Source organism: Lagopus leucura, unplaced genomic scaffold (assembly GCF_019238085.1).
Source record: "Lagopus leucura isolate 7727_CA_CO unplaced genomic scaffold, USGS_WTPT01 Super-Scaffold_100030, whole genome shotgun sequence".
NCBI lineage: Eukaryota > Metazoa > Chordata > Aves > Galliformes > Phasianidae > Lagopus > Lagopus leucura.
In genome coordinates this window covers 3,568,801-3,585,971 of record NW_024962281.1, presented here as the reverse complement: position 1 = coordinate 3,585,971, position 17,171 = coordinate 3,568,801, and the positions used below count along the sequence as shown (strand labels likewise).

Here is a 17,171-nt window from a genome sequence, read left to right as displayed (position 1 = left end):
CAGTCAGATGACCTCATTCAAAGACAATGGATCTACTTACTTGAGCAGTAATTCCTGAGTACAAGTGTTTGCAGTGACAAGACTCAATTCGCAGCACAAGTTAGTTTTGGAATTAAGTCATTTGTGTTTTATTGAATTTCATATAATGCAAACATCCCAGAAGTGTGTGTCTTCAGCTGTCACTACAGGAAGAAGTGCAGCTTATCAGAAATAAATTATTGAGAATAAATTCCTAAGACCTGGAAAAATGCATAGGCTTAAAATGATGCTTTCATTTCTATTTTAAATCTATGTCTAATACCTTCCTCCCATTTCTCTTTCCCTGGTGTGACTAATGTCTTTTTCTTACTGATGGCACTTTTACTGATTACATTTTTTTTCTTTTTTCTTTTTCTTTTCTTTTTTTCCTTTTCTTCCAATAGCTTCACTACTTCACGAATGTAGAAACAAAGCCCTCTCCTTTCCTCAGAAAAAGCCATTTTGTAATCTGCATGAACAGAAAGTGAGGACCATTATTTCAAATCTTCACAATGAATCCCCATGTAAGCTGGTAATCCTTTTTCTCTGAAAATATAAATGTCCCAGCTAGTTTCAGGGCAGAAGGTGGCAATAATTTGCTTACAGGAGTATACCTCTCCTTTTCCTCCTCTGCTATTGTTTTCATAGAAATATTCAAAAGGAAGCCTTACAAAGTGATATGGCTTCTAAGTTGACCAACATGATTTAAGACTCCTCTCTGCCTTCTTCATGGAAGTATCATACTTCTGAGGTGCAAACAGTTGGGCCTAGCGATGTCTCAAGCAAACCTCTTACAAGGGCGTCATCAACTTTCTGAGTTACAGGACTTCCATTTAATAGGTTCTTCCTGAGGTATTCTAAGGTTAGCTCTGCATATGAAAGTTTGCACAGAGCATTCTGCTTTGCAGACATAGGAGGAGGTCTGCAATATTTACCAATCACATAGCAGTGGAATGAAAATGTTCACATTCACTTTAATAGCTTCCACACAATTCTACCCTGCTTCTCTTTTTTGGCATATTCATTTAACTTCCTGAAAACGCACTATCTAATAAAACCCTCCAACAGAAATACAAATTCCCTCATGAAATATGCATATGTAGAATGTGCAGTCTTTCCCCCCATATGCTACTGCTTTTCTCTGGTGCACATAAGAGATGCGTGTGAGATGAAGAAGCAGAACAGAATATCCCCAGCCACCACTGCACTGCTCTTTCTTCTGACCCTGGCAAGAACTTGATTTTGCTGCCTCAGTCTTGAAGCTACTTGGTTTTTCTTCTAATGGGGGGCGGGAGGGAATGGTAATAGCCATCCACAGAGAGCAAGGATATCAATTCTTGCCTGCTTTTCTTTGTCTTTTAAACAAATATTAATTGGTTACAGCCACTTCACTACTCACAGAAAATACCAGTAATGAAAACAGTTTAATTTTCTGTGCCTCTAGGAGTAGCAAAATAAAGACTAATCTCCTGGTGTGAAAACTCAGAAAATAACAGTAATAATAACAGTTATAATTATTATTATTATTTACAGATAGTAGCTAACCCAGTTTTACTTAGGTAAAGCTGTTTCATCCTGTTAACAAGTTAGAAGAATGAATTGCAGCATTCATACTGAAAATTCTGAAGCAAGAAAATCAGATCCCAATATGTTTAGAGCTGATAATCCTTGCTCCTCACAGAAGCCCAGGACAGAGGCATGTCAGTGTCTGGAATATGCATCACTGTCTTTTTTTTCTTATCTGCATTCTGCACTGAAAGTTACTCTTTGGTTTGAGTAAATATTATTGCCCCTCTGTAAAAACAGAGAAAAAGAACCTCCCAGAGTTAACAAGATACAGCTTTGAAACGCTCTGTAGCCTTAGTTTTAGAATGGCATTTGTCTTATTGTTCCTTGAGTTTGAGATTCAGATAGTCCACTGAGATATCTACCTAGAAATCTACTTTTGGAAGTCTTTTTTCCAAGCCAGAAAAGGAAACAAAGGCTGAGCATTGTTAATTCGAACCCAAGAAACCAGTTTCAACTCAGCCACGTTCATTACTCATATTTCACCTTCAGAAACTTTAAAATGATGCACTCTCCAGCCACGAAAACTGAATGCAAAAACTTTAAGCTGAAACACTTGCTGTAACTGGATAAAGAAAGACTTAGTTCTAAGACTTGAAGTTCTTATAGTTGTCAGTCATTCATACACAAGTCATACAACTCATTTGGGAAATAAGACTGATTTCTCTGAATGAACTCCATGCAATGAGTACTCTCTTTAATAGGGAATGGAACATAAGACCTTCTCATCCATCACCCCCAGTAGGGCTGTTAGGTAAACGTTCAGATTCAGAACCTAAGCTATACCCTAAACAAGGCAGATTCTTGACTGAGGTTGCCAAATTCTATTTCTGTAATTAAAAGTGTTCTCCTGACTCCCTTTAGAAATTTAAACAACAGTCAGTGTAATTGAATGTGCTTTCTTTTGCCTACTGAACTTAGAATTCCCTCATCAAGATAATGGCGCTTCCTTAGAATTTGCCTCGGGCCTTTGTGCAAGGTCAAAAAGACCTCATACACAGGGATAAACCCAGTTTGAATTACTGCATCCATTCATGCTCTAGGGGCTCTGCGACCCTGTTAGCAACAAATCAAAAGCAGTGTGTTTGGAGGTATAACATTTAGCATTTTAGAAAACACGGAAAGATAGCATGGTCAGAAAGAAACCTAAAATGCAGTTACACCATCATCACCATGCGTGAGCTACCACACTGCTAGCACTTGTAACAAACAGGAGTCATGCACTTGTTCAGGAAGCAGACAGAACCGTGTTAGTACAGTCAAGAATTCACACTTGCCAAGAGATGCCACCTTGGTGCACAGTGTTGTCTTTTTGATGGCTACACTGCAAAAGAGAAAATCTCTTCCCTTGCCAGCAGGGTCTGAAGAACTGAAACTAAAATAGTTTCTTCTGTGAAGCCCTTTATTAGTGGAGGAGTTTTAGAAGCTTTAGTTGGTATCAAATGAAGTTGCACTTGGCGGGAACTCTAACGCTACAGAACTTTTGAAAGAGGTACCTCAAAACCTCTTTTCAACGGACGAGACTTTGTGTCTTAAATAGTGGCGCCTTCATGGCAGCAGTTAAGAATTAGTTATCAATCTTTCTTTTGTTGAAATTACAGCCTCATTCATTTTAAGGCATTAGATAAGAGGACACGTCTGCTCTGAAAGGGCAGCTATCCTCAATGCAAGTTACAGCTCAACCTTTGCCGCTGGGTAGCTGAGTTAGAAATCAGTGGCTTGCATGGAAGCATATTGTAAAGCTGGGACACTGCTGTGAATAATGAAGCATATCAAGTGTTTTGATAAACCAAAGGAATCTAAAGGGATTTTAAAAAGAAAGAGAGGGGACATTAAGGCTTGTCTTATTTTCTGAAATCTTCCATTAGTACCCTCACAGAGACCTGCTCCCTACATCTCAGACAACTGACTTAAAATTCCATTTCAGAAAATAAAGAACACAATTCCATCATCTCTTCAAACATTTGGCTTCATGATCGAAAGCTTATATTCTTAGTGGGTTTTTTTTCCCCACTAGAGATTACTCAGGTGTATTTTCCGCTAGCATTTGTTATTTTATTAATGTCTCTGTAACACCAGTCACCATTATAAAAGGAATTCCACTTTTTTTTTTTTTTTAAACACGATTACTAGTCTTGATTTTCATCCTCAGAGCAGAGATAGTTTTGAAGGAGCCTAGGGAGGAGGAAGGAATACGACTCAGACACTGCAGTCAATTGTTACCTCTGAGCACATACACTTAGTTTGCTTTTCTTTGATGCTGCTGCCAGTTTTATTCACAGTTGTATGAAAAAAAGGTCACGACATTTAGAATTACAGTACGCTGGAAATTAAATGTTCCTTTACATTTTTAATTTCTGAAACTAATTTATTATGGAATAATATTTGAAGATGATTGAATGAATGTGTGAAGATTAACGTGAACTGCCTTCAAATTGGAAGTTCACAAGCACATATATTTAACCTTGTTGTATAATAGGCATTAAAAAGTTTATGCAATAGCTCTAAGAGCTGCATTTCCATTTTGCTGGAAGCATTTGCACTGTAATTCTCCTTAGTATTTTTCCACTGACACATCTGTATGGAGCATGAAGTTTAGCTCTATCATTTTCTACTTAAGATTATTCTTTGAATGGATTGAACTAAATAAAGAGTAGAAACAAAGTCCCAATTGTTGACTTTTTAAAAAAAAAAACAAATCTTTACATAAGAAATCAACCTGCTGAGTTTTAGTCAAATTCAGCAATATTGATACAGCGTACTACAAGAGGAAAAGAGAAATTTGGGGTCAAGTCTAGAGAAAGCATTATGACACCAAGTGATGTAAATACTACCAGGAGCTCCAGACTGGAGGTTAAGGAAGGGGACCTTCGCTTCAGTGCTGCTGGGACCAGAGTGCCTGCAGGGGACTGAGATGCTCTGCTATCAATTGCATTTCACCTCTCTCGCATTACCTCATGTAATACTCAGGCTTGCACAATACTCATTTGGTTCCAACCCCCTGCTATGTGCAGGGTCACTAACCAGCAGCCCAGGCTGCCCAGAGCCACATCCAGCCTGGCTTTGAATGCCTGCAGGGATGGGGCATCCACAGCCTCCTTGGGCAACCTGTTCCAGTGCCTCACCACCCTCTGTGTGAAAAACTTCCTGCTAATATCCAACCTAAACCTCCCCTGTCTCATTTTAAAACCATGCCCCCTTGTCCTATCACTACCCACCCTCGTAAACAGACATACCCCCTCCTGTTTATAAGCTTGCTTCAAGTATTGAAAGGAACAAACAAAGGAATCATACTAAAGGTCATCCTGTAGACAACTTTTTCCACTGGCAATTGAAATGATGATTCTAGTATAAACTTGAGGAAGATGGGTTGTCACCAGGCTGGAAGGGGCAGACACACATCATACAGACTCCTTCAGTCCAATCTGCAGCCAGAGGCACCACATGCATCATGGCTAATGAGGGTCAAATTCCAGAAAAAGTAGGATTTCAGCATCCAGCCCTGCTATACACACATACAACGTGCACACAGTCACTCCCACACCTCTACAAGTGGCCTTGCCTATGGCAATATAACCAAACTCAAGAGTAGCTCCTTTGCACACACTTGGTGCTGGAGATAACTAGTGTATTGTTTTGACCATTTCCATACACATCTGACAGGGATTTCCTTTATTTCCCACGTGACTGTGCTTCTCCAAGCACTCCCTTCATGCCACGCTGAGTGGCAGCAATGAAGCATTTAATATCCTTGGCCCTACTACTATCACCAAGGCAATGGCACGAGTACTGTTATCCCAAGAGGGACTTCTTGAAAATGCCTTCAGGAAAGTTGCTCCACAGATCACCCAATCTATTAAATTAATGCTTTGTTGGCCAGAGTTAGAGTTTTTGATTCAAGCAAAACAAAAGCCTGCGTTTTAGAATACATATACCCTGTCAAATTGCATTTATCAAGATAAGGGTTATTAGAATCTTTTTTCTCTTGTGTGAATGAAATTGTAAGCTTAAAATGTCACTGAAGATTTATTAATCTGATACTCTTTCTGATAAGGGCAACAAAGAGGGCATACAGGGAGAAGAAAAGTATGTTTTTGACAGACTGCAAGGAGGGAAAAATAAGTATAAGGCAATTTATCAGTACGCATTCTGTAACCAAAGATTCAAGTCACATAAAGCAATATTATTTATATATTGATTTCAGAACCTTGCCATCTGAAATACTTCATTTAAGTCTTCATAGCTAGGCAAACAAAAGTGTGATTTTCAAGAAACAGAGCAAACCTGAATTTTCAAGATCTAGACTGGAGAATGATTGCAAATACTCCAAAAACCAACTCCTCTTCTAAACTGCCTTTCCCATAATGGAGTAGAACTCTCAGACAGAACCTGGCTGTGGCACTGCTGCTGGAGTTGGGCTTTGAGTGCTTCTCCTTTGAAAGTGCTAATACCCCTTGGATGAGGTCACCCCAAGACAGCTTGTGCTTACTTCCCTGGGGAGGTCAATTAGCTCACTGAGCTTACAGACCTAAACACAGAGCTCAGTGGAGAGCTGGCAGAGAAAATACTGGTGCTGAGATATCAGCCTTCAGTTTCATATAATGTCATTTGCAGTGTGCTTGTTGAGGCAACGCACACATTTATCTTATATAAAACTAGATAAATGTAGCATGCGACTTCCAATGGCAACATCAGCAACAAGGCTAATAATGATAATATGGATCCCATATTATCAATGAGCATGAACATATGCCCATGCAATCCTAAATGACTTTCTGAATAAGAATACAGGCTACTGATAAATATGTATCTATTTTACTTACACACAAAGCAATAACCATTGAGTCTCTTTTTTTTTTTGTCTTCTGTGATTCAGAATTTCATTCAAAATATTTTCACACAATACACGAAAATTGTGAGCCAGAACTCAGTTTTCCTATGAGACTCTGTCAGGTAGACGCCAGTTCTGCAGAAGCTGAATGGAAGCATTACATTATACAAAAAAAGTTCTGTTGTACTTTTGATTTTTCTCAAAAAGTGTTCCACATGAAAACTACCAGTTATAAAAAGCCTGTATTATGCTTTTCCTGAGAACACAGCAGGAAACAGCTTAGCTGTTGTCATTTCATCACCAGCTTAACTCACCTGTCTTTTCTGTCTTGTGCTTTGGACCCTCAGGCCCTGGGAGGCACGGGCAGGGCCCTTCGCATCGAGCTGTGATGGTTTTGCCAGAAGTACACGCATGAAATTCCAACTTGCACTGAAATCATAAAAAAAGCAAGAATATGTTTTGAATTAGGACAAGATATAAAAGCAGCAGCTGTGGATTAAATGAGAAATTGCATCTAGCCATAACAGCATTGGACAGATTGCAAAACTTCAATCTCTATTGAAAATGCCATTGTTTTTATGGTCACGGATAGCAACAATAATAGCTACTTCCTATGCAGTCTTTTGCATGACATTTCTAAATGTGCATCATAAAGTGTTATTATTCCCTGTTTAAACGTATGGAACCTGCAGCACAGCAACTCCTGTCAACTCCTTTCAGGTCACTGAGAGATCAGTGGCAGAGATGGGAAAGAAATACAAACCTTCAGAATCCCAGCTGCTTCCTATCCTGCATCACCTTGCTTCAGGTATGAGCTCTTCAAAGGGGTTGTTTCACTTATCACCCGTATATTGCTTGGTACTAATAACAAATTTTTTGGCCTTTCAGGATCTGGGAACACCAACTTTTGCTGAGAGCAGTGCCCAGGCCTGGTAGCACCCACAGAACGACACCAACCCTTGCAACAGTGAGAATTAAAAGAAACCAACTTGAATTCAAAGAAAATGCTTCACTGAGAGATACAGACACTTGAGGATGAGACTGGTCCTTCCACGTCTGCTGCTCTCAATGAGGATGAAATTCTAAGCGACTCCAACCAGTAATTATAAGCTGCCATAACTGTTTACAGCACCGTCCCTAGAATCAACCGTTCATTATTCAACCAACTTCAGAAATACAGGAGAACTGTAAAACAACCAAAGACTGAAAATTAAACTAGAATCATAGATGTTACAAGAGACCTCCAGGATCATCAAGGCCAACTGTCAGCCCATTACCACCATACCCACCCACAGAGGAATGCAGTACACTTCCCTATATTTGCATATTATTGCTGGTTCATCTCCCTTCCCTAAAACCTCAGCAGATGGGATTTACAGCACTGCATCCAGACCATTTAGGACAGCAGGACATGTGCAGTATTGGACAAATGAGACAATTCAGAAGAATTAATATTGCAGGAGCGTGCTAGTTAAAAAGCCCTGATTTATAGCACTCTGGCTATTCACAGCCTTTGCTGTTTGCATTACGTACATTTTAGTGCTGACTTTTCTCTAAGAGCATTGTGCCTGTGTGGCTGTCCTCTTTGCAGTTACTGCCTCAAGGATACTTTCCCCAGCCTGAGCCCAGCAGCATGATCGCTGGAGACCAGACTAATGTACTAATACAGTAGAGAACAAGAGGACAGCACACAGAAGCAGAAAAAGAAACGTGCCAAGCATTCTCTTTGGCTGGATACCTACTGAACTCAATTCAATCCCATTTTCTTTTTTTTCCCCCCCTTCTTCAAGCACTGATTTTAACACAACATAGCCTGAGGGCTTTTAATAGAGGAGGGAGCAGTGCCTGCAGCCCTGAGGCTGCACTGCTCCCTGCAGAGACTGCCTCCTGCCAGGGGAAATTGGGAATGCTGGCCTGCAAAATCCTTTGATAAGTCTGAGTTTTATTATAGATTAATTCTTTTCCACTGAAAATTAGATCAGCATGCTCACACAGTATGACACCACGTGTTTTCAAATGTAAAGCTTCTTAAAGGGCTGAGGGACACATCCCACAGGACCATGGCATTACTTCGATGAGGTTGCAGTGGGCAACCAGAGCTCTTACAGCAAGAGCCACTGAACAGAATCACAGCATCATCTGCTTTATTTTGGTACAGTGGAAGCCAAGAGAAGAGAACAGGATGTTGTTACAAGATAAATGCCTCCTGCTTCGAAAATACTGCAAATGTCTTGGCTTTGCCTCTGTTTATTTTTGTTAAAGGGGCTCATCTTTGCCCAAGCTTTAATCTAGCAGCAGGAGCCCATTATCCTCTGCCTACATCCTATTCTGTTGACATTATCTCCCAGCCATTCTGAACTTCAATGCACCCTGGTGGCTGCATGCTCTGTGTGATGTTCTGCCCTTCCAATTTAGGAAGAGCACAGACACAAACATGTGCAAGCTTAGCTTGCACTTTACTTATATTCCTAGCAGTTCCTGCAAGAAATAAGTACTTATTTTTCATCTGTCTGCTCTGTAAGCACATTTGCTTAATCTATGCTGTTTGCACAGCACACACACACACAACAGAAAGCAGATTAGAAGGAAAGGAAACCAGAAGAAAGGAGAACGCTCTCTGCGTGCACAGTTCTGAAGATGACAACTTTTTCTGCAGCACATTCTGATAGTCAGTGTATTATTGAGAACACAGCCATAAATCGTCCTGCAGCTGGAGTTGATGATTTAATCCCTTACAGAACATCAATTAGTTACATACTTTATTATGCATAATAAATGTAAATTATGTATCTAAGCACTTGCAATTATACTTTAAACACCACCTTTAAGATGCTAAGGCCTATTGCAAGCTCATTAGCATATGTAGTTAAGAAAAAAAGAGCTTTACACTCAGAAACAGCAAGGCAGGTTTCTCCTCATTCTTACAACTGATAAAAACAGCTACCAAAAAACTCAAATCCAAGCTCCAAGCATCAACAAACCCAAAGAAAAAACCCACCCTGCCCTGATTACAAAGGGCAAGCTCCCTGATCTGAACATGCAGGGTAAGTGCGAGACCTGAGCTTCAAAGTCACGATGGTGCAGCCACATGGGTATACTGTTTTGCCTATGATTAACCCCACACTGCATACCCATCTTTTTGGAATGTTCCTTTGTGTATTTATTGATGGAACTGGTCTGATAGGCCAGTGCTGGGGAAAGAAGATGAAAGAACTCCATAGTTTTGAGTATATTTGAATAACAACTGATTACTTTCCAACACTGAATCACCTTATATAACTATCTTCTCCTTCCCCAAAGAAAAACATGGAAAAACTGTACTTTTCACATTTACTGAAATAATCCATGCCGGAACAGCTCATGTGAATAGCTTCACATTGGATTTAATGACATTACTTAACCAAAATTAGTGACAGTGAGAGAGGGAAAGGCCACAGAAAACACCTAATGGAGCATCAATGAAGTTTTCAGACTACTCTGGTGCTGGACCAACAGTATAGAAGGAGACTCTTAGCTTTCTTCAAAACACAGGAACTACACTTCTAAAAACAAAACTCCCTCATTCCTCTTACAGCCCTCCTCTCCTTTTCTCACACGCACACACAAAATACAAGGTATAGGACAGGACACTGACAAATGACCCAACCCATCATGGACTTCAAAGCCAAATGGATGCTATGAGCTTTGCAAACACACACATGGAGCTCCCTGCAGTGATCCTACATACAAATCATTAGGAGCAGTCCCACAGTTTAGGGCTCATCCTTCTGATTCTAGGATCCAGCCTGATGTGGTACAAATGGATCTGACTTAATCTCTGCAGCGTGTGCCAAGCTTTACGTTTCTCTGCTACCTCCCTGGTGCTTGAACTGCATTTATTTACTATGAACCCCAAGGCCCACATAAACATCTCTAAACTATTTTACTGCAAATGGAAAAGCAGCTCTGTTATTTGTTGCTAAACACATATGGATATCAATAAAATATATGAGGGGAGAAACAGTTGAACATATTCATGGAAAATTCATAAATTAATTTATTCAACTAAGATGAGGGAAATTATAGCAGAGAGTGTTTTGGCTAAAGTGTTCCCCTGAGAGCTGACTACTCGTATAATGATTCCCTCTTTATTGTCAGTGAATCTACAGCAATGTGTTTTGCATAAGCATTCACATCTGAGGGAGAAAGAAAATAGCTACATAAAATTTATTCCCAGCTATTTTATTCTTGCCTGTCAGTCTCCATCCTGTGGTCCCCGCTGGAGGAGAATCTGGGTATTTCTTTATGATGCAATAAAACAACGTGTCTGTCTCTCTTTATACTGGCTTTTAAGCTTTGGCAGCCAGGTTTGGATCTAACCTGCACATAAGTGATATTGCCAAATAAGTTTCTGTGGTCCTTTACGCAAGGGTGTATATTTGACTAATGAACACCTGCACAGACAGTTTAGTGCAACCATCAGACCACATTAATACCTTGAAGAGCTTTGCTTCACGACACAAGGAACTCGACTATTTGCTTAAAATGCAGCAGCAGAGGGGTGAAGCAGGGGACAGCAGTGCTGAGGCAGGCAGGCAGCTGCTGGGCACGGGGAGCTGGCATGAAGCAGCACAACAAACCGTGCCTAGCACTGAGCAATGTGCCCCTCCATGCCCTGCTGTGTGGCCAGGATGGAGACTGACAGCTCCCTGTCACGACAAAGCTGTGTATTTCATCACCATGATTTTAATTACAGTGCACTCAGGGTAAATGCAATGAGACTGTAGCTCTGAGGGCACTGTTTAGCAGGAATGTAGATGCAGCTGCAAGTTTCAGGGTCATATATATACAGATATATCTCTATCACTCTGGAATATATTACGTAGCTAAGGTTGCTGCTGGTTGTAGGAACACAGAACTGAGAAGCAGCTCTGCTCAGCTCAGCACCCCAAATACCACAGAGGAAGATGAGAGAGAACACTGTGCTCAGCAGAGGATCTGAGACTCTGATTTGATCATAACATAAAAAAGTTCTAACACAAAACCTACCATTTCCAATTTCTTGTAGTTATGCTGATAAAGGAGAAAATGTTAACTTCTAAACTTATACTGCTTCTGTCATTAACTGAAGTGTGAATTAAAAAAGGAGAGAAGAGATATAAGCATATTTTCTTTGCTGCAAGCAACCAGCAGACAATATACATAATGGAGATAAACTCCTGCGCCATCTCTTTCTCAAAAGACAGACAAGATTGGAACAGGAGGTTAAATTTTATAGGATACTAATTAAAATGTATGTTAAAACCTGAAATATTACATCTTCTGAATAGCAGCAGTTTTAAAACCGTATTGCTGAGCAGTGCTCTCACTTGGAAGGCCCTGCAGCTTTGTACATTTCCACTGAGAATTATTTCCATGCTGTGTTTGTTTTATGGTGCATCTTTTGTTCACTCACAATACAACGCTTCCAAACTTCACGTACAAAAGCTCATTATTTTCTACCTTATCTTTCACCTGCCATCAGCAGAAGCTAAACCTTTCCAAAATTACAGCATATGTATTTTTTAAATCTGGGTTTTCTTTGTATCTGTAGTTTCTCTTACCTATCTGTCTTAGCAGGTAATTAGAATCCATTGGAATTCAGACACCTATTTGAGAGGGGCTGTTTGTTTACATGCTTTAGAGCAATGTTTGCCATTGCTTCCTTAGCTAGGGGCTCTTATCACTATTTGCTTCACAAGCCTGTGCTTCTGGTTCCCATCATGAAGAAACAATTACTGTATTCAGAGCTTAGACCTTAGTCCAAGAGACTTATTTTACTAAGAAAAGAATCAAAACAACATGGGATAATAACAAGTTCAGTATCTTTTCTTCAGCTGCTAAGAGGAGACACAGTACATGATACACAGCCATTGCATCCCGCTGAACACATGCAATTAATGGGAATCCTGCACACTTCTAGGTTCTGTGAAGCCCAGAATCCCAAAACCAGCTGCCTAGCTGGCAAGGCAGCAAAGTCAGCCATATGTATTCAGGTTTGTAAACTAACACCAGCATCCTCACACCTCTCTCCAATTCATGACAGTGGTCCTGAAGCACCTTTCCCCCCACCAACCTGTAGGAAGAGTAAGCTTGCTGCTGCATGTACTCTGCTCCAGCTGCTACTGTCATAAAGGGGAAGATGGAAAAATCCCCAATAATTTGTTTTCTGTTACAAGAGTTACCAAGCTAACACACAGTGGTTTGCTTTTGCAATAAAAGCCATACAAAGTATCTTAATTAGGAGCTCTGTGTTCCTTATTAGAACACATCTGCTATTAACAGGAGTTACACATGTATGTCAGTGGTGGAATAAACTCTAATTAACACAAACAACCTGTTGTGTAAATATACACTGAATCATTTTTAAAACATACACTAGCTGCAGACCTTTAAGGAGTTGTTATGGATCATTGGCTCAGAAATCCTCATTTCTGCAGGAAACAACACAAACCTCACTGTATCTCAGGTAAACTGCAAATATTTGACAAGGTTTCTCATTGCACACTTGCTGACAGGTTGGTGGTTCATAACTTGCTGGTAAAAGAGAATAGGCTCCAGCTGTGAGGTCACAAAGAAAGAGCCAAGGTTCTCAGGTATAGACATTAATCAGGTTGAGGAAATTGATGCAGCTGAATATAGTAAAGCCAAAAGGTCACATGAAGCAAAGTTTGGAGGACCACAAATTGCTCCATGCTCCACAGCTCTGCAGTCCTGCAGATCTAAGGAGGGAGAGATGCAGGGCTTTGCCCTCAGGGTAAAATTAACCACAGAGCAGAAGGAAAGTGAGACCTGGGCAACCTTTAAATACCACTCTGAGTCAGGAGGTCACATCATTCGTAGTGCCAACTGCAGGTGCTCTAAGCACAAGGCTCAGTCCCTAAAATCATGCTTGTCAATTTTAAGACTATAAAATGTAACATTTAAAGTTGGCTTTTTTTTTTTTCTTTCAAGTTCCAGTCATTGGCAATCAGTTGCAAGTTTTCACTTCCTACAGCGTTAAGTGTAAGCAACTGACTACCAACTCCTGAGCAACCAGAAAGACAGAAGGGTCATCTTCTAGGAGGAGACGTTTTTCCCCATCTACAACTTCAGAAAACAGTTGAGTTGCAAAAGGCAGCTCTCATGTAATTAAATACGGCATTAATTTTGTATTTTGTGGCCTCTCACTATAATTAGAAATGGCTTAAACTTGAATCAGCAGAAGAGCAGAAGGCACCTCCTGGTTTTTTATCAATTAAAGTCAAAGATTTGTTCTAGAACACAATGAGCCTGACTGCCAATGCACACAGGGTCAGTGCAGGGTGAGCTCTGCACCCGAGAGGAGTTCATGCTCTTCTTTGCTTTCAAATCAGTGCACCAGAGATCCCTAAGAGACTCAGGACTGCTCACAGAACCTTCAGTGTGAAGGACTCCCATGCAGAGGCCAACTGAGCTCTATCCCTGAACTGCTATTAACACGATTCTAAAGGACAATTTGGCTGACCTTCCATACTTGTAATTGGACTCACGGTAGCCAAAAGCTTTGCATTTAAATGCTATTCTGCTGGTTAAAATTATCCAAGGGAGAAACTACAGACTTGGACAACACATTTCCCAAACTGACACATGAAGACTCAGACCTATTTCAGTGTTTGAATGGCAGGGCTGCAAACCAAGGAAATTATGTACTACTGCAAAGCACCCTTGCAGACAGAAAACAATCAGCTAATTTGGAGACTTCTGGACAGACCGCGAGGGCCAAAATTCTGTTCTGATACAAAACAAATTGCCCTGAGAAACAGCTAGCAAATCAGCTCAATGTGAACTAAGAATCTTAAAAATGCAGTAAATAGCATCAGCTAGATAGGGTATGTAAGGACACAGCACTGGACAGAAGACATTCAAAGGACCATTTATTACTATAATGCAACAACAAATGATTGCTATTTTGTGAAAAAATAAAATAGTTCTGCACACCAAAATCTAGCACATCATTTAGAAATCAACTTGGTTTTTGCATGGAATTTAGATGCCACTTCTGGAATTATGGAGGTCAAGGAGGGGAAGGCTCAGTTGGCTCACGATGCTGAAAGAACTTCAGGTCCTTACTGGAGCAGCAAGGGACAAGCAGCACTGTGATGAGAAGCAAAAGAGCAAATTCATAAGTGGAAAGATTTGTGCAATGCTGATTTTGACTTTTCCCTCATTAGTTGAAGAGGTTAGCACAAGTTATAAGGCAGATGAAGACAAAGCACCTCTGTCACAATGAACAGCTGAGTCAAAAGAAAAATATCCATTCCCTCTCATCCCTGAGATCTAATACCAGCCTGGGTTAAACCAGCGGATTACTCTGCCTCTCCTCTGTCTTCTTCCTGCTAGCTATCATGCAATGACAACTGCAAGGTATGCATGTGCTTTCCTTCCCTTTCCTTCAGCAAAGCCACCTTCTTAGACTGAAATCCAGACACTTTTGGTGGCTCTTCAGTATCAAGTACCAGGGTCACACCCGCCCTCTGAACACTCTGAAGTGCTTTGGCGATGTTGCAGACATCCATCCATCCATCCAGAAGCAGCTCTGCATCTGACCTTCCCTCTGCAGCAGCCCCGGTGGCTCAGGATGTCTGCAGGATGCTCTGCTGCACAGTCATTCTGTACACCTGCTAATTACTGCTATGGAGATGCTAATTTTTTTAGTCAGGAATATGTGCAGGACTGGAACCTAAATGGAGATGCGGGCAGCACTGTTGGCTAACTTCAACAAATGTATCTTACTGTCCATATTCTATATTCACATATAAAAGTACTTTGTCTTTTCTTCCTGCAGGATTTCCATAATAGCTCACTAATGACGGGCACTTGCTAGCTGTGCACAGCAGTTTTTGGTTTTTTTTTTTTTTGCTTTCCAGTGTAGTCTGACATCCTAAAGCATGAACTTCAAACTCACTTTTCTACTACATTTGTTCTCTTATTTCTCTTTACACTTTATATTACTTTTCTCTCTGTGAAATGATTCTCAATTCTAACTCTCCATAATTACAAGCTGAGAGTTCACAGCTAATAGTATTATTCAAAGAAGAAAGAAGCTACTTTTTTTTTTTTTTTTAAATAGACCAAAGCCATCTTAGTTTAAGAAAATCACAGGAAAACAATTGGAGATTTGGACCAATCAATGCTGCTTGAAGTATACTTGCCATGTAATTGAGATGCATTCTCATTCTGTAGCCATTTAGTGATCACATGAGAATGATGATTTGTCATTTTTACTTGCTTCAAATTACTAAAGGCAATTTAATTTCTCTTATGGAGACAATGCATCAGATAACATGAACATAATCAAAAGGTAATGATCTGCAGCTCTACACACACACAGACACTCCAGTTACCAGTTAAACTGCCCACATATGGCAGAGCGAAAGCAATGCAGGACATTCAGACCCCCAGGCACAGGGCTTCCCTGCTCAGACAGTGACATTTTAAACAGAACAGTTTAGCCATACAACTCCATCAATCCAGATTTCAGATAAGGCAACAGTTCATCTACTCAGTCACTCTCATATGTCTTTACCTGGGCAGAAGCAGCAGCAGTGTCAGGTGGTAGTAAAAGGTGGGCAAGTTCCTTAAGGCTTTGCTCAATTAGCATGCTGGCAATATTTTAGTATCTCTAAAATCTCACAGAGAACACTCTCCATCAATTAGTTAATGCAATTGTATCATCTTCAGCACGCATTTGGCTTAAAGCAAGGAGTTAAGCAATGGCATTAGGTTGGAGTCTGCAACTGCAAATACACTGCTAAATACTTAAGATATATGATGCATTTGATGGTGGTATTCTGAGTAGATATGTACAGGCTGATAATAGTTCAGAAATACATTTCCTACATTTTCATTTTCCCTTTGAAGTATTTCTACAAATAAGTCGAAGAAAAGTTGCTATTACATCGGCTTTGGCTCCTGAAGTACCGGTGAATCAGTCTCAAGCCTTTACAGCATGCATGCTCAGTTCTCACACAATGTATCATCTTCTAAGCAAACACTGACCTTCACTTCTCATGTGCAAAGACAATCTGTTTTTTTTTTTTCTGATCACTATTAATAAATTCCAACAGACCAAGACTCCCCCAGAGGAGTTACCACACTCCTTTCCAGTTAAATCTATCAGGTTCAGTAGTTCACAGCAGACTTGTTCAGGTTTCAATAACTATGATATGACCCTTGCAGCATCCATGCTTTGTTACTGGATGTTCAAAATGTTTAGTATTGACTAAACTTTCAGATCTGAAAATTTATGTTGCTTTATAAATGGAGTAAATCTGAGGCTTAAGTACTAATGCAAAATAAGCAGCATTCTGCAATGCCGCTTCTGTCTGCTTTCAGAATAGGAAAAAAATTAAGTCCTAAGAACAACAATCTATTTTTAATTGACTTCTCAGAATTTCCATTCTGTGAAAGAAAAAAAACAAAACCAAAAACAAAGCAAAAGCCCCAATGGTGAAAAGCGTTGAAACAAAACATTTGGCAGTTACTAGCAAAGAAGCTTAGGGAATATAACTCTGAACATAGCAACCAATGAAGAGTAAGCTGGCTTCAGCTTTGAAGTCAAAGCTTTCAGCAATGCTTCTGATTTCTAAAGACGACAATAGAAACAACAAAAAAATTAAAAGAAATAAAAGCAAACCCCAGGCCTAGTTTGCTGCTCAGTGAATGGACTCACTGTGAAAGACGCCCATGCAAAGAAAGCAGAATTAGTTTGTTTGCT

General features: G+C 40.1%; 1 protein-coding gene across 2 annotated transcripts in view; it reads right to left on the bottom strand.

Annotated features, from left to right (window-relative positions):
- Nucleotides 1–17,171, bottom strand: part of SPOCK1 (SPARC (osteonectin), cwcv and kazal like domains proteoglycan 1) — a 257,009-nt gene that overhangs the window by 52,335 nt on the left and 187,503 nt on the right. For both annotated transcript variants that reach the window (XM_042881785.1, XM_042881788.1), the window contains one exon: nt 6,730–6,844. In XM_042881785.1, coding sequence (XP_042737719.1) covers nt 6,730–6,844 — 115 coding nt within the window. The remainder of the gene's footprint in view (nt 1–6,729; nt 6,845–17,171) is intronic.